The sequence below is a fragment of the Grammomys surdaster genome, unplaced genomic scaffold (genome assembly GCF_004785775.1).
Source record: "Grammomys surdaster isolate TR1022 unplaced genomic scaffold, NIH_TR_1.0 372, whole genome shotgun sequence".
NCBI lineage: Eukaryota > Metazoa > Chordata > Mammalia > Rodentia > Muridae > Grammomys > Grammomys surdaster.
In genome coordinates, this window is record NW_021604791.1 from 8,526,215 (window position 1) to 8,553,049 (window position 26,835).

Sequence of the window (26,835 nt, forward strand, 5' to 3'; positions counted from 1 at the left end):
GAGGGGTCATGAGTGAGTGTGAACGCAGTTAGAGTGACAGGAGAGGGATCATGAGTGAGTGTGAACACAGAGTGACAGGAGAGGAGTCATGAGTGAGTGTGAACACACTTAGAGTGACAGGAGCTGGGTCACCAGTGTACAGCTCCTGCTGTTCCTATAGGGGACCTGGGTCTCATTCCCAGCTCACACATGATGGTTCAGAACCATCTGTTCCTCCAGACCCAGGGGATCCTCTGCCCTCTATTGACCTCGTTTGGAGTTAGGCATGCACATGGTACACATACATACATACAGGCAAAATGTACACATAAAATAAAACCTAAAAACAAAAAAGCAAAAAAACAAATCCAAATTAGATAAGTGTATAAAGGTAAATAAAAAAGAAAATACAAGTTTTATTTTCTTTATTTTCTAAATGTAAAGAAACAGTAACAAAACAAACAGCCAGTAAGATAAAGTGCAGACACCACAGAACGTATAGTTGGATGTAAAAAGCCCGGGAGAGCATGGAGATGCCAGTGAACACAAGGGAGGGAAAGAAAGAAAAGTTGCCTAGTGAAAATAGCGAGTAAATAAAATGGATGAACTACACAGAGGACAGGCTTGTGGCTGGGGCACAGCCATGCAGGGCTAGGCCTGAGGGCTCCCCAGGGCTCCCCAGGGCTCTGCGTTTTGTAATGGTGCCATGGACGGACAGGACTTCATAGTTGAGCTCAGGCTCTGAGAAACTAAAAGGCAGAGGGAGGGGACTGGAGAGTGCCTCTTTTGAGGTTCGTTGCCACAGGGCAGTGAGCTGCAACAGCGAGGCTTGGGAATGGTGTCCTACAGAGTCTGGGGGATGAAGGGATGCTGTGGTTACTGGTCTCCATCAGGTCTGCTAGTAGGTACCCACCCTAGAAATAGCCCTTATTCCAAGATGACCCAGTACATAGCATCGTGTTCCACTGTGTATCAAGACACACTGTGAGCTCCTTGCTGGAATCAGACAAGGTGAATTTCACTATAGTCAGCTCAAAGCCACTCCCTAAGCTGAGGTCAGGACCTGTGCCCTGTGTGATTCTAGAGAAGAGCAGAGTAAGGAGATATATGCAGTGGTGTAGCCACTGGAGTCCTGTATAATGTCATTTCAGGAGGAAGTCCGTCCTGAGGTTTTTGTTTTTAAGATTTATTTTAGTTTTGGTGTGGGTGCTGGGAACTATTGCCAAAGCAGTAGGCACTCTTAACTGCTGGCTATTCCTCCAGCCCACCTTCCTAGTTTTCTTTGTTTCCCTTCCTTCCCCTTCCCTCTCCTCCCTTTCCCTCTATTTTCCTTCCATCTCTTCTCCTCTCCTCCCTTCCCTTCCCCTCCCTCTCATTTCTTTCTTAGTGGGAGCAGGGACAGCAGGGCCAATTCATTTCCTTTTGGCTTATGTGTTTATCCAGACGCTGTGCTGTAGCATCTCCAGAGCTCCCCTTCCTTTGCCCTCTTGTAAATGTTGTCTGGAGGTGGAAGGCGGCACGGATGCTCGGCACCTGAAGCTGGCCCTCTTGCTTATGTAAAGGGATTCTGAATTAGAGAATTTGGGGCCAGAGTTTAAAAAACAAACTTAGAGCGTGATATGACAAAAGGCTCATGACTCCTGAGTGGGAATTTCTTTATTCAGAGATCCTTCTTAGAGGAGACATTCTTTGCAGCAGAGTGGACCTCCTAAGGAAAGGGTTCTGTGGCACGTTCCCAGTGTTCTTTCCCTGGATAGGAAGTCTCATTTTTGCTCTCTACTGGGGCAGTGTTAGCCCTGGGAATGCAGGGGGCACATAGAAAAGCAAGGCATAACTGTTTCTTGTGGTTTTATATTTCACCCTTTGGTGTAACTTTAGTGAGAGCTGTTTATTTTCTCTCTGGGACCTGTGGTTCTGTGGTGGTTGTGCTTTATTCCAGACCAGCCTCAGAGCAGGTCCTCTGGCAGATTTCTTTGGATCCGTTGAATAGATTTGCTCCATAGAACTAAATGCTATTTTCAAATTAGTTTCTTTTCTACTGTGACACAGGGCTAAAAAAGTGTGTGTAACCAGAACACAGACTATTAAAGCCTACCTCTCAAACCTTCTTGAGTATTTATGGTGTTATAAAGTGGACATCAGTTCACAGCTGTGCTTTATCCAAGCTTTACTGTGCAGATGGCTGTGTATGCTGCCCTCCACATCCCTGTGAAGGCAGATTTATACGGTCTTTTCTCTCTTTCTCTCTGTCTCTCCATTTTAATAATTTTGTTTCTGTGTCTAATAGTCATCATCATCAGGAAATGTTTTTCTCATGTGTGGCTTAAATCTCCCCATCTGCACCTCAACCATATTTCCTTACCCTTGACCTCAGTTGAGGTGGGAAGCAGGCAGTTACTATTGCTTCTCAGTTTCTGAGGCTGTTGAAAGACAGAGATTTACCCATTGTACAAATCAGTGGTAGTAATTAAGTCAGATTTCTCAGAGAAAAATAAATATATGTCTATTCTACATGAAACAGACATTACTTTGTTTCAGAATCAAGAGAGTATTAAAAAAGAGATACTCATACAAGCTTATGGAAGTTCAGATGACTGCATACATAAAATCAAGTGTTAGTATTAGCCTCTACTCCCTAACTTCACCATCTGCTTCTCAAAGGAACGTGTGAATAAGGCAATATAACTACAGTATATAGTTGAGCTTGGCTATGGATAGTTATATAGTTTGTATTGATGTAAGCAGTATTGATGGCTTTTGAACATTCAGCTGTAACCTGTGGAAAAAGAATGTAATACTAAAACTATGCTGATGGAATGAAATATAAGTACCAATAAATTTTGACCAGGCAAAAACAAAGGGACAGATGATTTAAAGGATGAAAGGCAGGAAGATTAGGAGTAAAAAGAAGGAAGAAAGAGTTTGTGTCTTTTTAGAACTTGAACAATGGGATACCTGTTGAATGTGGCAACAAATAAGACAGCTTCACATAGAATGTAAGTAGGATAAGCCACAGACGGGAGTATTGAATGCTTTTGTCGGTTATAAACTACATCATGATCTCTTTTGGGTGCTTTCTGTCATTCTATGGGGTCCCTTGAGAAACTCCTGTAGTCAGAGTTTTGTACATTATTTATAAAAATTGCCACTCTTTTTAAAACAAAATGTATTGTTTCACAGTTTCATAGTTACAGTGTACCCTGATTATATGCTCCCCATTACCCGTTCATCTCTCCCAGTTGAAACTCCCTTTTTTCCAAGTCCCCTTTCTAGATTGCCTGTTGTCAGTACATAACATTTGCCTCTTCACTTTGGGAATTGAGTCAGCATTCTGTTTGCCCTTATGATGCCGTCTGCCATGAGTAGTTACATTCAGCAGAGTTGACTCTTTGGCCTACTTGTTATCTATCTGTACTCCTGAAAAACCTTGTGTTTTGCAAAAAAGATCACTTTAGGAATCAGGGCTCATTGTAAAAGGAAAATTTACTTTCAGGAACATTCTATCTGTCTATCTATCTATCTATCTATCTATCTATCTATCTATCTATCTATCTATCTTTCATATGTGCAACACACACATATACAAACATACTGCATATACACTCATGTGCAACCTTGAATAAAATACAGGTAGGGTTAAAAAGACATAGTCAATTTCTACACATTGATCTTATAGCAAATATAGGACTTAAGTTGGCTCCTTGTGAAGTCTTAGAGAAGTGAAGGCTGTTTGGCATTGGAAGCAAAGGGAAGCACACTCAAGATGGTGGCCACTGAGCAGGATGGCAAGTGAGGACAGGCCTGGCTGGCAGAGCTGAGTGGCAGGGCTGGAGCTGGGCCCCGCTGCGTTAGCTCTCAGCTCTTCCTGTAGCTGTGCTGCTCAGCTCTGTCCATTTACTGTTTCCCCTCAAGAGATAATTGTATTTGAATGAGCTTGCTTCAATGAACTGCATTAGTAATTCAAAGACTTAAAAGTCACTTTTCGAGTGTCAAAGTGTCATCCGCCAAAAAGTTGCTATATATCATTGTGGTCTTGATATAAAGTAACCTTTCTTTTATGGTCCTTAAAAGTATCTTGCAGAGCCTTCTGGGTTGACATTTTTAAATCACCATGTAAATCTGCCTGACAGGTGTGTCTGCTTCTCTTTCATAAAGTGAAGTATGGCTAACTGTTCTATTACTTCTTCAATGCCTGCTTCTTACCGCTTCCTTAGTTGATGGGAACTGAGGAGCTTTATTTAATTTTTTATGGTAGCATTTTCCTTTTCTTTTTCTTTTTTCTTTTTGGTCTGATGACTTTATGTGACATAATAACATTGATGCAAAATCACTTCTGTCCAATTACCTGTAATTTATTCAAAGCACATAAAATATGCAATGTTTATAGCATTTCCCTTTTGTAAGTACAGCACTTTAAAATGTGCAAAGCACCATAGTAAAAGTAGTTTACAGATAGAAGGTACAGAAGCAGAAGTAGGGCGATCTACTCACCTCAGGGCTCACTGATGGAGTCATCATGTGGGGTCACTAATTCTGGAAGCTTTTCAGTTCATTGGTTGGATTGCATTTGGCTTTTGTTTTTTTTTTCTTGTTATTTTTTTTGTTTGTTTATTATTTTTTGTATAAGGTTGTGGTTAAATTCTAAAAATGTCACAAGCTTATTTTAGAGCATCTATACATGATACTCTTCTGTCAGCTTCCAGTTTGAATGCTATTCTGGTTAGAAAAGCGACCTACTTTCCTGGCATAGCTAATGGAAGAAGAGGATAGCTACACTGTGGACTAGAGCAGTGATGCTTGCTGATTGTTAGCTCATGGCTTGGGGTTTGGTTGGTATCTCTTGTTAGGAGATATTTTGTTTCTTTAGATCAAATGCTTTAAGTGGGAAAGAGGCATTTCCTAAATACATTGACTAAGTGCAAATCTCAGCAATGCTAACAGTAAAAAAAAAAAAAAAAGAAATGTTTTATAATTGATGATCCCCTAATTTTTCAAATAAGCATATGCTGAGGTTAGGGCATGGCTCAGTAGAAAACCATTTGCTTAGAGTGGGTGATGCAAAAGTAGATCATAGAGTTATTACAATAAAAATCTAAACAGATCATCTGGTGACTTCATTGTTTATTCTCATTTTCTTTAAAACATTTCTCTAAAACAGAGTCCCATGACACATGGAGCCTTTGACACTCTGGGGACTTATTTTTCTTTATAGTTACAGTCATGATGAATAAGATTTGTATGATTAAGTAGATCTCCCACCCCATCCTATTCTACCCCACCTCACCCTACCCCACCCCTCACTCGCCTTTGGTGTTAGAGATTGAGCCCAAGGTTTTCTGCAGATCAGAAGGCCCTCTCCCATGGAGCTATAGCCTCCACCCTTGCCCCAGTACTGAAGATTGAACCAAGAGCCTTGTACATGCTTGGCAAGCATGGCTGTCTCTTTAGAGTAACTGGAATCTGTCTTTCAGTCTTCATCCAGTCTTGGGATCTGAACACCTCAGTTCAATGTTTATTTTCACATATTTAATACAGTAAGTGTCAGCATATTGTGGCACAAAAAATGACAGTAATTTACAGTAGAAGTATATAATATCACGTGCAATTTGTGAGACAGGCTGAGTTAATCAAGAGGGCATCAAGGAGACATTTGTATGTTTATTTCTAGCAGCAATGTGTTTATTTCTGTGGCTGGTGTGAAAATATATATCAAATTAATGGATAGTTGAAAGTTATGGTATAAATTAATAATAAGGAAACCAACTAAGACATAGGGGAAAGGCTGGAATGGACACTTTACTCAAGTATTGGACATCCGATGCACACCTAAAAAGATGATCAACTTCATTAGTCCATAGAAAAATGAAAATTCAAACCATAAGGAGCTATACACATTAGAGTAGCATCAATAAAATCAAAGTAACTGACAGTATCAAGTGCTGGTGAGGATGCGAAGCAACTAGAACCTCTCCCACGTTGCTGTGGGATAGCTCAATTTGCCTTATGTTGGCAGTCTTATAATAAATATGCTCTTAGCATATGACCCTAACCACTCACTCTTGGAAATTTACCAAAGAAAAATGAAAACATAGGTGCATATAGACACATGAAAACCAGTACTTAGATGTTGGTAAAGCTTTGGTTACAGTTTTAAGAATTGAAGATAACCCTAATGATCCTGTAATTGTGGTTAGATAACTAGATACCTAAGCTATAGTACGCCTAATACAATGAAGTAATATTCAGAAAGTAAAAGCAGAAAGCTATTATTTCCATCAAGAACATGAATGAATCTCAGATATACAATGCTGATGTGAAAAAAGCCAGATTCAAATATTTGTTACATCTGTAGTTTATATGACATTCTAGAAGGGAGAAACTATCAGAGGGAGATCAGACAATGGCATTTTAGTATTCATAGAGTTGGAGTGATGGAATTGATGACAAAAAAGAGGGCATGTGTTAGACCAATAGAAATGCTCTGCGTCTAGGTTTTGGTCATGGTTACTCAACACAGTTGTCAGAACTGGGACGGAGAAATGGCAGGAAGCGAAGACAGAGCCCACAGAGGTTTCAGACCCCAGAGACCAGCATCAGGGTGCAGATCTAACTTTTATTGTTCACTGCAAAGCTTACATACAACTTTTCAGCCAATAAAAGTATGGTATGTAATCAAGGGCTAAGCTGGGGATTACATGCTCTGCTGTCTTGTTGAATCTAATTTGCTTGCCCATGATTCTGTAGGGGAGTGGACCGATCACCCAGGGGGAATTTCTGCGAAGACAGAGGCAACTGCTACCATCCTGGGCCAAGGACCTTTGTTCTGTCTAACTAGTTTGCTGGGGATCACTTTAGAACTCTGGTGGTGTACAGCCTAGTCAGGATTCCTGGAGCAGGCGCAGGAGACCATGTGGTCTTGCTCTCCATTCCACTTCTTCCTCCACTAGGTTCCCTCTCACATCCCCCACAACTCAACACAAATGCTGTGGATATTTGTCAAAACCCATGGAGCTCCATACCAGAAAAGGGTGGATTTTAACTATATATAAATAATACTTAATAAACTTGGCTAAGAGAATAAGGCAAGAAGTATGAATGTTTTTCCTTTTAGTACATAAATAAATAAATTGTCAGGTTGTACTTTGAGAACCAAGGATGGGAGCGGGTAGCTGAGGAGGTGAATGATATATGATATGAAGATGTCAGAAACAAAACATTATTTTGTATACTCTAGAGAGAAAAGAGATACAGATAGATAGATATATAGATAGATGATAGACAGATAGATGGATAGATAATAGATAGATGGATAGATAATAGATAGATGGATAGATAATAGATAGATGGATAGATAATAGATGAATAGATAGAAAGATAGATAGGTAGATAGATGATAGATAGGTGATTGATACATAGGTGATATATAGGTGATAGATAAGTAGATAGGTATCCACCTACCTAGATAGGTAGATACCTAGATAAATAGGTAGGTAGGTAGATAGATAGATAGATAGATAGATAGATAGATAGATAGATGATAGATAGACAGACAGACAGACAGACATGTTGAATCTGAACCTTGTTGAAGAACCAGAGAAATTCTTGAGGTATAGTCATTTGCTGTTCTTTTTCTTAGGTGCTTACCATCATATACTGATAAGAAGGCACCTTAGTATTTTTAATCTCTTCATAAACATTTGTTTAAAAGGTAGATGTGATTCAGTGTTTTAAGTTTCTCATGGCCAGGTCTGTTTTGTGTGTATCATAATCTTTAGAAAAAGCTATGTATTAGGTAGTATCTGCTGACTAACACTGGCAGACTCTCAGTTCTGAGTACCTTGGTTATGGCTAACAGATGCCACCGGGACCTAGTTTGCTCCCTCCTATAGCTGCTCTGAGAATCAGAAGAGGCCATGTTTCTTTAAGTGCCTGCATGTGCTGAGTCAACACAGGTTGTTTTATTAACAATGAAAATACCTGTAGGTATAGCAATAAACAGTTGCCATTCAGTTTCAGAGAATAGTCCACAAGCACGGTACGGTTTAGGTCTGTAGGAATGATCTATTTATTGACTTACAGTTGTGCTTGACTCAGTGCTTTCTTTTTGTCTGATGAGGAGAATTTGGTGTAGAGGAGCCTTGTGTAGGACACTGATGACTGCCAGCTATGAAGTTTAACAGATCAGAAAGTGGAAGATGAGTCCATCAAAAGACCCTGAAGGAGTGTATCAGTCCAGAGTGTGCACGTCTTCACATGCACTTTGTACATTCACTAGCAATTTACTCTCATTTGCCAAACACGCTTGTTCCATAGAACATACAGCCTTGAACCTCATGAGTACAGTTATAAAGTCCCTGATACCAGTGATGAAGGTTATAGCCGTGATTCTAACATGCTCTTTACACATGTACACACAATTAAAAAGCTTTCCATTTACCTCTTGGATTCTTGTATCATATGTCATAGATACTCTATATTGAGGTCAACAAATATCTGTGTGCCTTGCTTTGAAAACTCTTTTCAGGATATTGGGAAATTATCAGATGAGTTCTGCTAGCAGTATGGCTTTGGCCAGTTGGCTTAATTCTTATTTTCTTTCTTGCAAAAGCATCAAATATCAGCATTGCTGCTGTCTTTGCATTCTTAGAAGAATCATAATAGTTTAGGAAAGATTGGTCAGCTCTGGAGTTCTGTGCGCATATATGACAGTGACTTTGTTCAGGGCCTCCTTGTCATCATTACTTAGTAAAAGGGAAGAGAGTACACTGATAAAGTTTTGTGTTTCTCCAGGAAGGGTCACTCCAGGGCAGCTCATGTCCTATATTCAACTCTTCAAGAACAACCTCAGAGCTCTTACAAATCATTGTGGGCTTCTACAGCTTGGGATGGCCACAGTTCAAACTCTGAAGCATCCACAGACTGCCAAGTGGGATAACTTCCTGGCATTTGAAAGACTCCTTCTACAGGTATGTTGCTATGAGAACTTATTGATATGTTACTAATTGAGGTTTCGACTTCCAGGAATATACTTTGATGTTTGTTATAATCTGAGTAATCATATTGCTGACATGGACAATCGTGGTTTGAATGAGATTGTTCCCCATGGGGTCAGGTATTTGAATACTTGGTTCCTGGTTGGTGGCACTGTTTGGATAGGCTTAGGAGATGTGGCCTTGATGGAGGAAGTGTGACACTGTGGATGGACAATTCCCAGTTTGCTTTCTCTCCTTTGTGTTTGTGGTAAGATGTGAGCTGTCAGGTTGCTCCTCCAGCCACCATGACTGCTGCCGTACTTCCCCACTGTGGAGGTGATGGACTCTTATCTCTCGGGAACCATAAGCTCAGAGAAAGCTTTGGTCATGGCACTTTATCACAGCAGTAGAGACATAACTAATACATGTGTTCTGCACCTACTCCTCCAGGTGCCACCCAGTTAAAATTCAGCAGAAACATTTTACATTGATTAAAAAAATTAACATTGCTATCTTTGACTTCTGTATTATAAGGAAAAATTGGACAATTTTACAGACTTCTGGAAATTTCCTTTCATTTTTATGCCTTTTGGGTCTTTCTCATCTACATTGTCTTTATATAATTCTTGCTACTTTTCCTGTAAGATGCTCCAGGTATTTATATTTCTTTTGGCAGTACCTAGTCTGTAATCTTTGCACAATGTCGAACAGATGCCTTAAAGTAATGCTTAGCAACAGATGAAGGGAGGTAAGTCCTGTCTCTGGTGTGTAGTGTGAAGTTGCTTAGCAACAGATGAAGGGAGGTAAATCCTTTTTGTGGTGTGTAGTGTGAAGTCTGTTTGTTGGGGCAGAACTGATTTATGAAATGCCTTCATAGGAAACTTTTAAAACATTTATATTATAAAGTATATAAATTATAAAACATTTATGTATTATAATGTATTTTTAAAGTATTATAAAATGTAAACTTATGAAATATGGCAAACATATATGCACTTTCCATACAGGCACAATATAATTTACCATTTTTCCATAATAATCCTTAGACCCTATTCATTAAAGAAATCAAAGTAGAGATAAATGAAGTACCTTTGATATAGATTTTTCCCTAATCTGATTCTCTTTTCTCGCTAGAGGTAGTTCTAGCTCTATTCTTGATTTTTTTAACTTTCTTTAAATATTTATTTTTTCTATATAAATAATATAGTACAGTGCATTTATTAAGGGCTTAACTTTTTTCATAATTTACATTATACTGTAAATATCCTTAAACAATTGATTTTGCCTCTCAACTTCTATTTTCAAGACAACTGAAAATAATATATATAGTTTGTTCATTTATACCATGCCAGGAGTATCCAATTGATACATATGTATATGCGTGTGCATATCTATCTATCTATCTATCTATCTATCTATCTATCTATCTGTCTGTCTGTCTGTCTGTCTGTCTGTCTGTCTGTCTGTCTATAGTGTGTTCAGCGGGGATGTTCCACTTAAGAGAGTGTATGAAGCAGGCGTGAGTATCCTGGATCATGTCTTCAGAAGCCCATGGGAGGAGCTTCTCCAGGACATGTTGTCTGGAGAGCTTTATTAGGTCATGGGCTACTTAGTAAACTCAATACTGTGTGTTTACTAAGTATCATCAAGTTGCAGTAGGGGACTTTTCTGCGAATGATGACTGTTCCCAGAACACTCTTCTTAGCATGGTGTCCAACGTTTACGTATTATTCAAATTTCCCATATCTTATAGCAGTCTTTGGCTGCCTTTTGTATAAATTTACAGTTGTAGTAGATAAGAACAGCTCATCTGTCCTCTTGTTTTATTTATTTTTGTTTTGCTCACTTTTTATTTACTAAGGTTTTTTTCTTTTTACAAATTCTAGATATTAGACTTTTAAAAATTATATGATATAAATATTTCACCCAGTTTGTAGCTTGTCTTTTGATGTTAATTCATGTTTACATAATCTGGTTAATAAATATTATCGTATATGGCTTGTTTATATTATTAATCACTTTATATTCCATTTTGTTTTACTAAAACATAACTTTTATTTTGACATTTGATTTTTAAAATTTTTTTGTTGTCGTTCTTTTGTTTTTAACTCAGGTTTTCTCTGTGTAGCCCTGGCTGCCCTGGAAAAGTCTTTATACTGGGCTGGTCTTGATTTCACAGAGATCCACCTGCCTCCACCTCCCAAGGTCTAGGCTTAAATGTGTGTCCCACTGTCCAGCTGACTGGCACTAACATTTGGATTTTTTTTATTTTTATTTTTTTTTTTTTGTTTTGTTTTTTCAAGACAGGGTTTCTCTGTGTAGCCCTGGCTGTCCTGGAACTCACTCTGTAGACCAGGCTGGCCTCGAACTCAGAAATTCACCTGCCTCTGCCTTCCAAGTGCTGGGATTAAAGTCGTGTGCCACCACCACCCGGCTAACATTTGGATTTTAAATCCACCTAGAATGTTTTTTTAGCTCATGGTCTGGTTAGATCTAATTTTTTTCTTGTATGGATATATGTATACATGCATACATACATGTGTGCGTATGTATATATGTGTATTTACTAACACAGATTATATCTTTGACATCATTTTCTTCCTCTTACATTGGGGGAATATTTTTTTCTCTCATGCTTGAAACAAATTCTGATTGATCTCAGCTTTTTCCATAAAAGATATTTAGATATTTTCATGCATAGCTTAAAGATTTTAAACGTGATTTTTCCAGCCTGGCATGGTGGCACATACCCTTAATTCTAGCACTCAGGAGACAGAGGCTGATGGGTCTTTGAGAGGTTAAGGCCAGCCTGGTCTAAAAGCAGGTTCCAGGATAGCCAGAGAAACGACTTCAAAAAAAAAAAAGTGTGTTTTTTTTTTTTTTCCAGTGTTCACTGTTGCCCTGGTACAGTCACTCAGTGTTGACTATTGATCATGCATGTGGTGTCTTAGCTGTTTTCTCTTGCTTTTCTTTATTACTTGCTTGACTCTCCAAGTAGCAGCAGCCACTGGATAGGAACAGTTGTTTTCTCTCCTGTTCTTGATAGTGCTTTTACTGTGCGCCGAGCAGGACAAGGCCACTGTTCAGTGCAGTAACGAGGGCAGGCATATTTGTATTGCTCTTGATTCTGAACATCTCTGGCCCCAGTTTTGTCATTAGCTCTTATGTTTGCTGAGGAAGTTCTTCCTAATCTCAGTTTGCTGGCATTTTGTTTCTAAATCTTGTATTAATTCAATTTGATTTATGTAGATTTGGAACTTTCTAGACAACCTTTTCACTTTCTTCCTTTACCCTTTTATTGTGAGGAATTGTATTCTAAATGTTAAACAGTCGTCATTTTTTCCGTGGGCAACTTCAGCTTGGTCTCTCTGCCTCTCTCTGGTCTGGTCTGCCCTGCTCCCACACACTCCATCTGTATTTGTGTGTCTGTGTGAGCGCATGCACACACACATGCATGTTGAGTTTTGCTTATTAATGCTTTTTTACATGTTTTCATTAATGCTTATAGTTAAATTAATATTCTTCTTTATTGTGTTGTTCTTTATTGTATTGTTTTGATTAAAAAAGCTTTAGTAGTTTAGTAAAATGAATGCAAGTTTGATTTTTTCTACTTTCTGGAATTACTTGTTTTAAAGTGGAATTTATTAGTTGCTTGAAAGTAAAACAGGTCTGAAGAACTGCCTGGACTTACTGCTTTGTTGTATTAATATTTACAATTATAGTGTGAATAATCATTAATTGTTGGGTGATTTAAAACTATACTTTCTTTGCACCCTTATGTATCAGACGTATCTTCTGATACAGTGTTTTAGATCTCTCATGACTGTATTTACAAATCACCGTTATACTTTAACTGTTAAGCTCATGAGTTCTCTTCCTATGATTGTATCTTCTTCCCTCACCAGTGCTCTGTTGTCCTAGGTATATGGACATACTGCTTGGTCACTTAATACATTCTGGGCATGGGGTCATGCTTTCACTAGTGCCATGCCAGCCTCCCTGGGTCCACCCTCCACTCGGATGTTCCTTCATCCCCATGCTAGGCCTAACCCCTGTGCTCAGATGATCTGAACGTGCTGTGGCTCTAACTGCCTGCCTTGGCTACTGTCTCTCCCGAGGGACTTCACCTGATCACTAGCTCTAAGCCACTGGGATCCCTCTCTTGTGCTCCCCACTGTAACATGGGGACAGACTCTGCTTCTACAAACCAGTCATATCTGCTAAGGCTAGCCTCAGGCGTCAAAACGAATCAAAGCATCTCAAAGGAAGATTTGATAGAGGTTTTCCCCTTAGGATGACAATAATCTTTCAACTTACTACAGGATTCTGAGGGAACTCAGAGAGGATCAGTTGTATGCCATCTCATTGGTCATAAGCTATTTGAGTCCCTCACTGCATATTACTGTTGGATGTGGTGCTATCCGTCTACCTTTCAACAGAACATGAGCAACGTGACAGAGAAGAGTAAAACAGCAAACTTACCAAAGTTCTACTATAATTCTAGTTGCTATGGCTCTGGCTGGTACTGTGTACTTAGGGTTTTCTAGGCTAGCCATTGTAATTGCTCTTTGTTGATGACCATTCTTATTTTGTACCGCACACACTTACCCATTAGTGTAACAAGTCAAAATACATATACTCAGTGCCCCCTCCTTTTTTGTTACTTTTACTTTCTACAGTCCAGACGTTGCCCATCTCCCCATTCCCTTCCCACAGTTCCCTATCCCATCCCCCCAACACTGAGCTTTTCCCGAGAGCCTGAGAAACCTCAGCTGCAGCCAAGAGTCGGTTACTTCTTTGAGGTCTAACTTATACCACTACCTCTGGGCTGGGCCTCCATCACTGAGACCCCACACTGCTGCTGGGCTGGGCCTCCTTCACTGTGACCCCGCACTGCCGCTGGACTGGGCCTCCATCACTGTGACTCCCCACACTGCCGCTGGGCTGGGCCTCCTTCACTGAGACCCCACACTGCCGCTGAGCCTCCATTCCATCACTGAGATGCTAGTTGACTTTATGGCCTAAGTCAGAATAGAGAACTCCCATCCTGGAAAAGTGGCCCATGGTACCCACTCTCTCCACTGATCAAATTCACAGTCTACTGCGAAGATGTCAGCTCAGGCTCTGGAATACAAAGCTACTGAATTAGGCTTTTAATTAAGAGTTTATTCAAAATAAACTCTTCTATTTACCAACAGTGATTATAGTTTTAAAAAATAGGAGATGGAAGGGTTTCATAACTCTCTCCTCATCCCCAGAGTCCACAGAAGTGTTTTAAGTGTTGAACATATTTATAGTAATTGTCAAATTCTTCTGTTACAAACAGCGTAGGCTGAACCCAAACACAGCAACTTGTGACACTAATCATGGATGTGATCTTAAGGCAACTTTCCTTTCTTAAGGAGTTGTATTATTTTAAATTAATTTTTTTCAGTTTACAACTGGAGCATTGATTTTCTAAAAGTTACTTTATGATTTTATTTTCGATGTGTGGGTGTTTTGCCTGTACATACTGCCCCATGGAGTCAGAATTGGGTGTTGGATCTCCTGGAGCTGAAGTCACACATGGTTGTGACCCATTGTGTTGTTGCTGGGAATCAAACCCAGCTCATGTGAGGAGCGGCCAGTGCTCTGAGCTGCCGAGCCACCTCTCCAACACCCGCACTCATTCATCTCCATCTGTTAAATTTAGTTTTAACTAATGTGTAGCACACCAAAAATTGTGCATGCGATAGAATAACGAGATGTTTTGATTTATGTGTATATTGTGCGGTGTTCAAGTCAGAGTAAACATAGCTCTGACATCATTTTTCATGATAAAAATGTCGCATGTCCTTTGACAGGTTGTTTGAAATATGTGGTCTGCTGCTGTTACTTAGAGCAGCCGTGCTGTGCAGCAATAGCTCGCACGGGGTTAGTCTCACAGCCGTGCTGTGCAACAGTAGCTTTGCACAGGGTTAGTCTCCTAAGTAAAAACCTAGGGTCACTTAGCTTGGCATTAAGGCTGTGGAATTTTCCATTTTTATAATATATATAGCAAGAACACTTAGATGAGAAAGTGAAACGGACGTGTAAACGCTGTGTCTTGTGTTGCTTTAGTACTGAATGAAAGTATAGACTCATCACTACGCTCAGTGCCAGGCATGGAGCAAGCACTCAATCCGTAGGAACCTTCATGTGTTCTTTCAGACAAACAAACTGCTTAAAATGTCTGTTATTCATGGTCATGCCTTTCATATATTCTCCCCTATACTTTGTTTTCCTAAGTTAAAATATATTGAAGAAAAACAAGTGCCACCCAGAAAGATGTTGTATTTTAAAAGTTACTGTTTGATAATATGCAACAGTGTTTTTCTTTAAGTCTTCAATATATAGCTGATTTTTTTATGCTAATTGTCACCGGAAAAAGGCTTTTATTGGATGTAGTATAATTTACAGTGGTTATAAAATGCTAGCAAGCTATGGAGTAGAGGAAGCAGCTGTGTTTACATTTCCTATAGCACACACTGTGTAAATATATATGTTTTATTCTTGCTGTTGTTTTACATAAAACTATCCAATTTGGAAAATATGTTTTAAATGAAAAACTAAATGAATTATAGATCAATTCAAGATTATGCAGGTATAATGTTGCCTTAGCTTAAATTATATCTGTCTTTGCAATTAACAAAAAATAAGCACATGATTTTAAAGTTGCCAAAGTAGTTTTTTAAGGATAAGATTTTGTTTCTTAGTCTATTAAATTTTAGATTACCTTTTTTTTTCTAAAATAAACTACATTTAGGAAACTAAATAATAGTATATCTTCAAGTCTTGTCCATTGGTGGCTTTACCTTCTGAATTCCCTGATGCTTGTATTAGCTTTCAAGCCACATGGCTTGGCAGTGTATATAATGGTCATTATTGCACTGTTCCTGATTGGCTGTCACTGTGGGAGGTCCTGTTTTATTATGCCCTGTTTTCAGCCATTTATAATAATTAAGATTGAGGTTTTCTGGGAAGAGGTTCCCACCAGTCTGCTTTTCTTTGACTGAAGGCCATGGTAGCAGAGTCATTATGTCCCACAGCACTGTCCCTGTTTGCAAACCATGGATGATAACATTTGAGCAAAGACTGAGCAAAGAAGTGGAAAACAGTCATCCCATAACTCATCCTTGGTGCTGTCCCAGAGACCGAGGCATTCCAATAGGAGTTTATCTAAGGACAGTGTAGAGTGTGCTTCTCACAAAAATACACTGAAAAATAATCCCAGGGCTGTAGAGATGGCTCAGCAGATAAGAGTGCCTGACTGCTCTTGCAGAGGACCCAGGTTTGCTTCCCAGTGCCCACATGGCAGTGCACAACAGTGTATTTTCAATCTCAGGGTATATGATGCCCTCTTCTGGCCCCATCGGTATTGCATGCCTGTTGTGTGAAGATAAATATGCAGGCAGAACACCTGTGCACATAAAAATAACATATAAAACGTTAAAAAAGAAAAAAAGAAAAACAATCCCAGAGAGATGCAGCAAAGCAGAGCAGACGGCACCCTTCCGATCTCTGCAGGGTTTCCTTAGCAGTGCTTGGCCTCTCTTTCACTCTCCCATTGTCTGCTACTAATAGTGGTGTTTCACCTCATGGGTTTAGCCCTACAAGTTTTCCTCCTGGACAAGTCCTTCCCCAAAAGGTGCAGCCAGTCTGTCTTAGACTGAAACCCACTTTATATATTCCTGGAGCCTTTTTAAGGTATCAGAATGACTGTTGATTAATTTTTCTGGCATTTCTTTATATTTTATTCTCAAGTATGAGGATAGGAGTTGTCAGAATATGATAGTCTATATAACATGCTAATGAAATGCTTAGTTTATATAAATCAGTAACTTTCTCTATGAATATCAGGGTCACTAAACTCCACCATTTCCAAATAATTTTTCTTTGATACTGGATATATGGTGTGTGTGTGATGCTTATGTGTGCATGTGCACGTGCATATGTCAACACTGAGTGTTTGAGGAAAACACTCCCCGTCTTGTTTTTGGGAACACCATGTCTCACTGAATCTGGAGCTCACCGTTTTGGCTAGACTGGCTGTTCAGAGAGCCTGCTGACAGCTGCCTGTCTCCATCTCCCAGTCCTGGGTTACAGATCTGTGCCAGCACACCTGGGTTTTACGTGGGCTCTGGGATCTGAATCAGGTCCTTGTGCTCGTACAGTGGAGTTTACCCATGATCCAATGGAGCTTTACCCGCTACCAAGCTTGCACATATGGGGATGTCTCTTCCACCTCCCTCAACTTCTACTTTATCTTAGTGTTCATTCCTTAGCAAGCCTTTGATTGGATCTTATGTGATTTAACTCATTTGATGACAAGGATATTAATCACCTTGATTTTACCTTTTTAAAAAACATTTTATTTTAATGTTTTTGGTATCAACTCATTAAGGTATTACAATTTTGAATATTGAGGGGAGAGGGAGGAGGAGAGAGAAAAATGAAATATGAAACAATTTTCATGAACTTGTTATGTCTTTGTTAAGCATGGGGGCATTGCCAGGTTAGGAACGAGTGAGTCTGTGCCAAGCACTTGATTAGAAAGGGACTCAGAACGTAGATCATGTAAACTATTGCTCTTAAACCAGCCTTGTCTCAAAAGGGGTGATATCATATGTTATTCCAGCTGGAAGCCAGAGTTAGTAATCAGGCAAAGTAAATTTAAGACTGACAATTTTAGTTCTTAGTGTGTTATGGGTCTACCAAAAATATTTGCCTTTTTGCTAGTAGTTGAAGGTGAATACAGGCAGGTGGGTCTTCATTGAGTGAAAAACAGGAGTAACGTAACTGTAGCAGTGAATTAGTTAAACTGCTTTGACTCCCAATGGGCCGCACGTACACTGCATCTGCCCAAGAGTTCTCTGGATTCATAAATGAAAGACACACACACACACACACACACGCACACAAACCAGTTAATTTTAATATGTCTTAACTAGCTCAATGCAGTGGCTGGGCATGTCTAAATCTCCTGTGACTAGCAAACACTCCCTCTGTTATTCCTGGCTTAACACCCTCTGAACCTATATTCTGTCTTTGCTGCCCTGTTAGTTACCTTCTGGACAGCACCCTCAGGGGCCACAGTCTCTTTCCGCCTATATTTTTGGCTGGTTTCTCTCCCGCAGCTCTTAATTCTAATCCTTTTGTCTCAGAGTCATGGTGATTCCTCTTCTCCTCCCTCATGGTCCCTTGCCCACTGAATCTAAAAGTCCCGCCCCATCTCCCTGCCCAGCCGTTGGTTGTATGGCAATTCTTTATTATCAATCGAAGCCAACTGGGGGCAGGGACCCTCAGGGCTGGAAGCATAGCCTTTGGGAGCCAAAAGAAGACAAGAACCATTTCCCAGCACATAACCTAATTCTGGTGTGCTTGACCAAAAGAAAAATAATGATTTGCGTCTCACTACACTGACTCTTCTGTCCTTAGCTCTGCTTCTAGTACTGGGCTGGGTGTATCAGTCGTGGATAAGATTATTATTTTCTTTTTTCTTTTTAAACATCCATAACTTTTTGAGGAGTGCTATGACAAGAGCACATGCTAGACAAGAACTTTACTCCTGGCCACACTCTTAGGTATAACATATTGATGTCTAAGAATGAAAGGAAATAACTTCGTGTAATAAAGGTTTTTTTTTTTTTTACTTTATTTTCCCTTGGAGACAATATCTTGTTAACGTCCATTTGTAGGACATCTTAGATATAACTTAAAGACGTGGCTTTCTTTTTAAAATCTTACTTGTTCTTTGAAAGCTCCATATATTCATACAATAGATATTGAACACTTTCATCAATCCTTTGTGGCGTTCACAGCATGCCCCCTGCCCCACTCATCTCTCCATCCCTATGTATCTGCCCTCTGCCCTTGCAACCTCCTTTCCCAAAATAAAGTAAAGAACAAAACCAAAACCCCTCCATCATGGAAGTTGTAGTGTATCATAGAGTGTCACAGAGTGACACTTTTGTCCAGACATCTTTATTTGCAACTGTTTATTGTAGTGAGTCATTGGTCTGGTTTGAGGCCTCTGGATTCTGTTACACCATCAATACTGGATCCTCACTGGGACTCCTCTAGGATATCCTGGCGTTGCCCTGCAGCCTTGGATAGGAGGACCAGCCTCTTCATGAGTTCCAGCAGCTCATAGTCGGTGGGGTAGATGGTAGGGCGGGACAACTCAAAGCCCTGCATCTGGGCCTAGGCTGAGTCGGTCAGTCTGGCAGCTCTATTGCACCCACACCACCAGGGCAAGCTCTTCAGCACGGCCCCAGCTAGCTCACCCAGTGCTACAGCCAGCAAGGGACAGGGCAAGTGCTTTTTCTCTCATGTCCTTGGGCCTGGCTCATTTGTGCCCACAGCACCTGGGCCAGCTCTATGTGCTGCCCAGATGAGGTGTTTGGTCTCCTCTCCCACATGCTACAGCCAGTGAAGGGTGGGGCCAGCTTTGTGAAGCCCTTGGATGTCAACTTACTCCCAGGTGATAGCCCAAACCAGGGATGTCTGCATGGCCTTTGGTGGTAATACCAGCAGTGGACCTAGACATAGTCCTGCTGCTGCATGGTCATGAACCGAGACATGGTCCTCAGTGGCAGTACCTGCTGGAACTTAACCATGGCCTTAGGTGGCTATTCCTTTCTGCTCTCACTTCTGAAGATCCAACTCTCTTCATAGTACTCAGACCATTTTGCTTCTCTTTCTCATCTCTCCACCACATACTTGTACATAGTGGTGGGCCATGCAGTGGGTGGGCTATCTGGGTGTCTTCCTCCCACTCAGTCTGCATGGTGGGAGGTGGAGCCTCTATCTGTCTTCAAATGTTTGTCCAATCCAAAGATTCCAAAGGAAACAAATCTTTGACCAAAGTTAAGCAAAGCACAATAAAACTGTAATTCAACACAGGCATCCCGTCTCCTGGTTGATCCACCACCACCACCAACTAGAGAGATTAGCAGACAGACCAGTGTTGAGAAGTAGACACAGCAGCACATGTCCGTCAGTTGTGGGTCTCCATTCTGCAAATACTTCCATCTCTCCACCACCTATTAACTCATTTTCTGCTGTGCCTGGCCCTTCAAGGGCAAAGCTCAGGGCTGAGGTCTTGTTTTGGCACTTCCTGGCATGCCTGGTCCTTGTGGGGACCCAGGTGCTGGTAAGGGGTAAGGTGTTGTCTCATTTATACAACATATTGATTGTATTCATCCCTGCTATCCTCCAGTTGCTGCCAGGGCTCCTTACCTTATCTCCCTGTGAGAGTCATGGATTTTTGTTGTTATTAATAACCCATTTGGGTTCAGTCACTGCTGCCCACATGTACATGGAACCATCCAGTGGTGCATGAGCTATCTGCTAGCAGCTATGTCTTCAAAGGATAACTTTCCTTCCCTCCACAACCATCAACTGTCAGTAGCTCCTTTGACTGTGGTGGAGCCTTAAGAATCTCTGCCCATCTGTGCTTGAATTTTGACGGCCTTGATCTTGTGCATGTAACCATAGCTACTGTGAGTTGATGAGAATGACAACTATGCCATGCCCGGAAGTCAGCATTGCCCAGCACTCTTCCTAACTCCTGGCTCCTTGACCTTCATGAGATCCCATCGAATTGTCAGCTTACTTCTTGTGTTATGGGAATACTATTCTAAAGTTGATACCTGTGTGTTTAAAGTGAAGAGTAGTCCCTGTTTTATCCTCTCGTAGTTAAGACTATCGGACTTATGTTGAAGCCCTTTGTCCATCCGCAGTTGAGTTTTGTGCATGATGAGTGATAAGGGTTAAATTTCATTTTATCTATCTATCTATCTATCTATCTATCTATCTATCTATCTATCTATTTATTATTGGATATTCTACTTATTTCCATTTCAGATGTTCTCCCTTTCCCCATCCCTCCTGCCCCCCAGGAACATGGGTGATTCCTCACCTGATCATTGTCTTCTCCTCTAACTCTACCTCCTCTTCCTCTTCCTTCTCCTCCTCCTCCTCCTTCTTCACCACCTCAGCATGTACCACCATCCCCATCATACTTTAAAAACATTTAATGTAATTTTAATGTATATGGATGAAAATTTTCCCCCGTATGCCTGGTGCCCGGAGAGGCTATCTCCTGGGATTAGAGTTATAGATGGTTATGAACCACCATGTGGGTGCTGGGAATCAAACACAGCTTCTCAAAATCCAGGTCCATTCTTCACAGACATAGAAAAAAAATAACCTCAAATTTTATATGGTGGCAAAACAACAAACAAACAAAACGGCAACAGCCAAGGCTAACCAATGCAGTCCTGAGTATGAAGTGCTGTGCACATAGTCCTGTAAACACTTATTTATGTGTATGTATGTGTCTGTGTGCATGTCTGCCACGTGTGTACATGTATCTGTGGAGGCCACAGTGTCAGATACCCTGGAACTGGAGTTAGACAGCTGTGAGCCACCTCACTCAGACGCTAGGAACCAAACTCAGGTCCTCAGAAAGAGCAGAAAGCACTCTCATCCCCTGGCCACCCAGCCCACAAAGACATAATATTGACTACGCTATCCAAAAGGTTTTCCATGAGCAACTGGCATTTAAACTGTTTTGAAAGAAGGAAGTGTCCTAGCTGGGGGAAGCCAAGAGACTCGTAAGGCTATGAACTACCTATCCAATAATGGGTGGCCCATCATGGGACCGTCTATTTGTATGGGCTGGATATTGGGTGTATATCTGTGGAGAAGGGGATGACACTCGGGGAGGAAGGATGACATCCAGGAGATGACCTGGACACAATACACTGGCTTTGGTCACTGATTTGCTCTAACAGAGTTAAGAGCTAAGGTGAACGGCTTAACTGTACCAGCTAAAGCAGTCTCTCTCTGTCCCTCAGTCAGAGTCCTTTCTTTTAGTGTTCACATAAACTTTATGTCTTAATTCAGACCAAGTAATGAACTACATATGGGTAAATTTCCTTTCCAGGTGAAAGTTTCAAGAAAATAAAAGATTTGCAGAAAACTGACCAAATCATATTTCTAGGTTAAAATAGTGATTTATGTTTTTTTTTTTTTAACCAAGAAAGTCAGTAGCACCAAACATTTGTTGGACATTTCAGAGTTACTCCTGCCTGCAGTTCTTATTAGCTCTTATGTGCTTGTACCATATGAGTTCCACATCTGGTGACCAGTCCACGTTTTTTTTTTTTTTTTGGGGGGGGGGTGCGGGAATACCCAAAACTTGCTTTGAGGAGCAACATAGATACATTGCTACAGAATCCAGTACTGCCCTTTTCTGCAAATATCTGGCCCCCAATCAAATCCATAGCACTGAAGTTATATTCTTCCTCAGAGCTCACAGTAACTAAACAAGACACAGTACAAATTAGGGCTTTAAACTGTTGGGCACCAGTTTTCTCCCAGTACATTACTTACAATGATATCTCTTTGATGTCTTGACATATCTCTGAAATCATGATTAAATATGGTAACCAGAACTAGTTCTGCCGTGCGCTCAGGGACAGTCATTTGGAATCAATACTGAGAGGGAATGCTGCTTGGAAGGGCGTTTCTACTTTTAATGAATTTAAGTGGTGCTGAAGTTGCAAATCTTTTTTCCCTCACTTCTTCCAGAACTGTCATTAGAAAAGTTATCATGATCTGTCATTAAACTAAATATACACTTCAAGTAAAACAGTAAGTCCAAGATATTAATAGCGAGTGTTTGTCACTCAGTGTTTTTTCGATTTATCATTCACATCCACGGTCTTATTTGTAAAAGCGACAGGCTTTCCTGGCAAACACTCTTCTCAGTCTGTTTGCAGTCAGAACTTTGAGGCCTGTCAGAGCACATACGTATATGGTATTTCCTGGCAGGCACTGAGGACTGTCTCGGTGATTTAAGTCCAATTATGTGTTCCAACGCTACGATTTGTATTCTTAACCGATCACTGTTGCATCTCTCACTGTTTTAGAACACAGATGCAGTTTGTATGGTTTCTCTGTGTGAAAGAAACATGGTGGGACTAAAGGGAAAGGCTTATCCGGATGAGCTGGTTGTGTTGGAAAATGTTTTCCAAGTGTCACTGGGAAAAGATGCTTTGGTGATGAGCCTGATGGGAAAGAGTGTGGCCAAGGATTGCCTGCTGTGGAGTTTGACTCTTTCTCAGGGGTATCAGGTACAGTAGGATACAGTGGGCACAGTGAGTGCCACCTCTTACTGAGCAGTTCTTTTTGTCATTCCTCTGACACTCTTCTGGGAGCCTCCCCAGTATGTGGTCACATCCGAGGCCAGCAGGTATCACCAGCCTTCTTGCTCCTTATCATGACCATCCTCTGGCAAATCAGTCTGTTCTCACTTTCATCCCGTTTGCCTCCTGGAAATAGGTTTTAATCTTTGCTTGGTTGTTCTCTCCGTGTACACTTCCACTTGATGTGTAATGCTTGTGTGTAGCTGAGTGGAGCAATCACTGCAACAACCACAGAACTTATCCTGAAATCAGGGTAAGAGCCTTTGGATGAGATTCCTGTTGACCCGCTTTTGGAGGAGTTAGAGGTGAGGAGGCATTGCCGCTCAGATTGCAGAAGCATTGCTGTGGCCAGATTATCAGCAGATTCTTTAATTGGTAAGATTTGTGTTGAGGGGTTGGGAATATGGGCACATTGTAACAGTTTTTGTCTTGCAAACATGAAGATCCCAGTAGGGAACTAGAAGCAGCCAGTAAAAGCCCTATAGCCTCAGCACTGGGTGGGGAGAGACTGACAGATCCCTGGAGCTCATTAGCCAGCTGGTAAACTCCAGGTTCAATAGACAAGGACTCTGTAATCGAGAGCTGAAGTGTGTGTGTGTGTGTGTGTGTGTGTGTGTGTGTGTGTATGTGTTGTACAGATGTGCATATACTTTTATTCAAGAGGATGGCATCAGGATATCTTCACTGCTTCTCTACCTTATTTTCTGAGAGAGTCTCTTATTGAAACTGGAGCTTTTGTATTTACTCAGGTTAGCTGACCAGTAAGCTGGGGGATCCATCTGTCTGTCTGTCCCTGTGACTGCCATACTTGCATCTTTATGTTTTACAAGGGTGCTGGAGATCTGAACTCAGTTCCCATTCTTGCTCTGTTATCAGCTTGCCAGCTGAGCCATGTCCCCAGCCTCTTAAAGGATATTATTTTTAATTGTTAAATACTTTTATCCATAGTTTTTTCTTAAATGAAATAAAATATTATTTTTTTTCCATATTTTCTTGATGATAGTCTGAATGGTCAGGAGTAGCTCACTTACAGGACTCAAAGCAGAGCTGCTTGCTTTTCAAAACCCTTTCCACACTTGTGGGATCAGGGTAGGGCTGTGTGGTCCCATGTGAGGTACTGCACGATGCTTAAGTAGAGACTTGTTCATTGCAGTCACTGCTGTCTTGTTCTTCAGCTGCCTACTGTCTTGCTATTAGCCAGTATGTTAATAATGCAGGATTTCATGCCATTCAAATAAACAACACAATACTATTGCAGTGAATTTCTACTACATTCTGTGCAGCAAGTGGAACTGCGCAACCAGGCAGAAAGCCTGGTAAGGTTGAACAGATTAAGGAACCCCGACAATTCTCATAACTGAGAACTGTAGGCATTTGAATCTGCTACTGACCAGATTTCTGTCCTGGAGAATGTGACCACGACACCTCACTAAAAAGACCATGACAACTGGTCATGTAACATAGAGCTCTCCAGGCTAATGAGGTATCTAGATGGACTGGCCCCAGGGTTTAGTCTTATCTATGTATATTATTAGTTAGACTCTGTCTTATTGATAAAATACCTGAGAAAGCAACTTTCAGTGGTGGTGGTGGTGGAGGGGAAGACACATTTTGTTCATGGTTTCAGAAGGGTCTGTCCATAGTCATTTGGCCCTGTGCACTTGGGTAGGAACATGTGGCAGAGGAGGCTCTTTGTCTTGTGATGGGTGGGAGCAGGAAAGGAGAGGGGAGGAAAAGAGGCAGACAGGAAGAAGGAAGAAAGGGGATGGATAGAGGGGAGGGGAGGGGAAGAAGAGAGGAGTTATGAGGACGGGAGAGGAAATAAGAGGGGAGGGGAGGGCAGGGGAGAAGAGAGAGTGATCCATAACCAGGATGCAGTCTCCAAGAACACTCAATGGTCTATCTTCTTCTGGTGCCTAACCCCTAAAGTTCCCAGAACTTCCAAAAATAATGTCACTAGCTGGAGAACAAGCCTTTAACATGATTCTTTTGGGGACACTTCATATACAGACCATAATGTGTGGTAGAATTTGGATGACATATTTCTGAAGAAGTAACGTTTGAGTGGAGGCCTGGAGAAGGGAGGGAGTGGGACATTAGCGCTGTAAGCAGAGGCAGTGTGAGGGCAAGAGGTGGGAGCAGGTCGGAGGCCCTTACCGGATGCAGAGGGCTGGACTGACTGGAAGAGATGTGACCAGCTGTGTGGTGGCGGAGGGCTTTGACCAATTTGAAGACTTATGGCTCTGGTAAAGGTAGTGCTGACTGTGGTCACAGTGGTAAAAATCATTATTCCTGCCACCTATATTTTGTTCTTTGTATGTACTAGAATAATAGTAAACAGTGAGTACCATAAGGCATTATTAGTTTAATGAGCAAGAAAGTCTGAAGAACTCTTTGATCTAAAATTTCACTGAGACCCTTTTATGATGTTATTTGACTATACATCTTAATTCTTTTAGCCTGAATTAGCATGAAGCTTTTGTGTATGGACTCAATTTTTTTTCTATTTTTTTTTCTTTTTACAGGGCCTGACTGAAAGCAGGTAGGGCTTTGGAGGCTATACTCAGTCTGGTTTTAATTTCAAGCCTCTCTTTGTCAAATGTCACATTTCTGAAGGAGAATGAATTGTCTTTGAGACAGTTTTCTCTTCTCCCTTTTCTTTCTCTATTCCAAAGCAGGCTTTGGGGTTGTTACTTTGGCACTGCACATCTCCAGGGGGATTTTCTTCTTATACACCTCCAGCAGTAAAACATAATGGCTGGTGATCTAGAGTTCTGGCTTCACTAATCTCTCTCTGCTCGTGCCCGAGACAGCCACATTGAGAGTTTTGTATGCAGTTGGGTTGTCTTTAGATGTCAATTTCATAAAAGAAAAAGAGTGCATTTTGCACAAAGCCTACTAAATAATTTTAGTGTAATCGTCATAGCTGGAAAGTTTTTATTGGGACCATATGTGTTCACACACACACCTCATTTATCATTATTACTGAAGTATTTCCATATTTTAATAACTAGAGAAGCCATGATAACATACGCAGATTGCATGCTTGCCTTGGCCACCTGTGTACCTGTACCAAGTTAACTTTAATTTTCTCTGTGTAGAATTGTTTTGTTTTAAAAAAATCAACCCTTTTCTTACTTTCTTTTAAAAAAGAAATGTGTACAGATGTTTTGCCTCTGTGTATATCTGTGCACCATGTGTGTGCTTCTTGCCCTCAGAGGCCAGAAAAGGGTGTTGGATTCCCTGGAACTGGAGTTACAGACAATTTAAAAGTACCATATTAGTGCTGGGAATTGGACCCAAGTTCTCTGGAAAAGTAACCAGTGCTCTTAATTGTTGAGCCATCTCTCCAGCTCCTACTTTCTTTCTTTTATTTTTGAGACAGTGTCTCACCATATCCCAGGTGGACTGCATAGAGACACTGTGTAAACTAGGCTGCCTCAAACTCACAGAGGTCCACCCGCCTCTGTCTTGAGAATGATGTGAAGATGCACCTCAAGCCTGACTTGACTCTGTTTTCTAGTAAGACAGAACAAGTAAAGGTGCTGCTTAAAGATTACTGAAGTGATCATGTCGAAGAGTTAAGGTCACCTGGGAAGCAGAATTTGGATGATCCATTTGCCTCTCGTTTTAAAGCTATGACCATGTCA

At 40.9% G+C, this 26,835-nt stretch overlaps 1 protein-coding gene across 1 annotated transcript in view; it reads left to right on the forward strand.

Annotated features, from left to right (window-relative positions):
* Window positions 1-26,835, forward strand: part of Scfd2 (sec1 family domain containing 2) — a 294,533-nt gene that overhangs the window by 39,797 nt on the left and 227,901 nt on the right. The window contains exon 4 of the mRNA XM_028780824.1: window positions 8,770-8,945. Within this exon, the coding sequence (XP_028636657.1) occupies window positions 8,770-8,945 (176 nt within the window). The remainder of the gene's footprint in view (window positions 1-8,769; window positions 8,946-26,835) is intronic.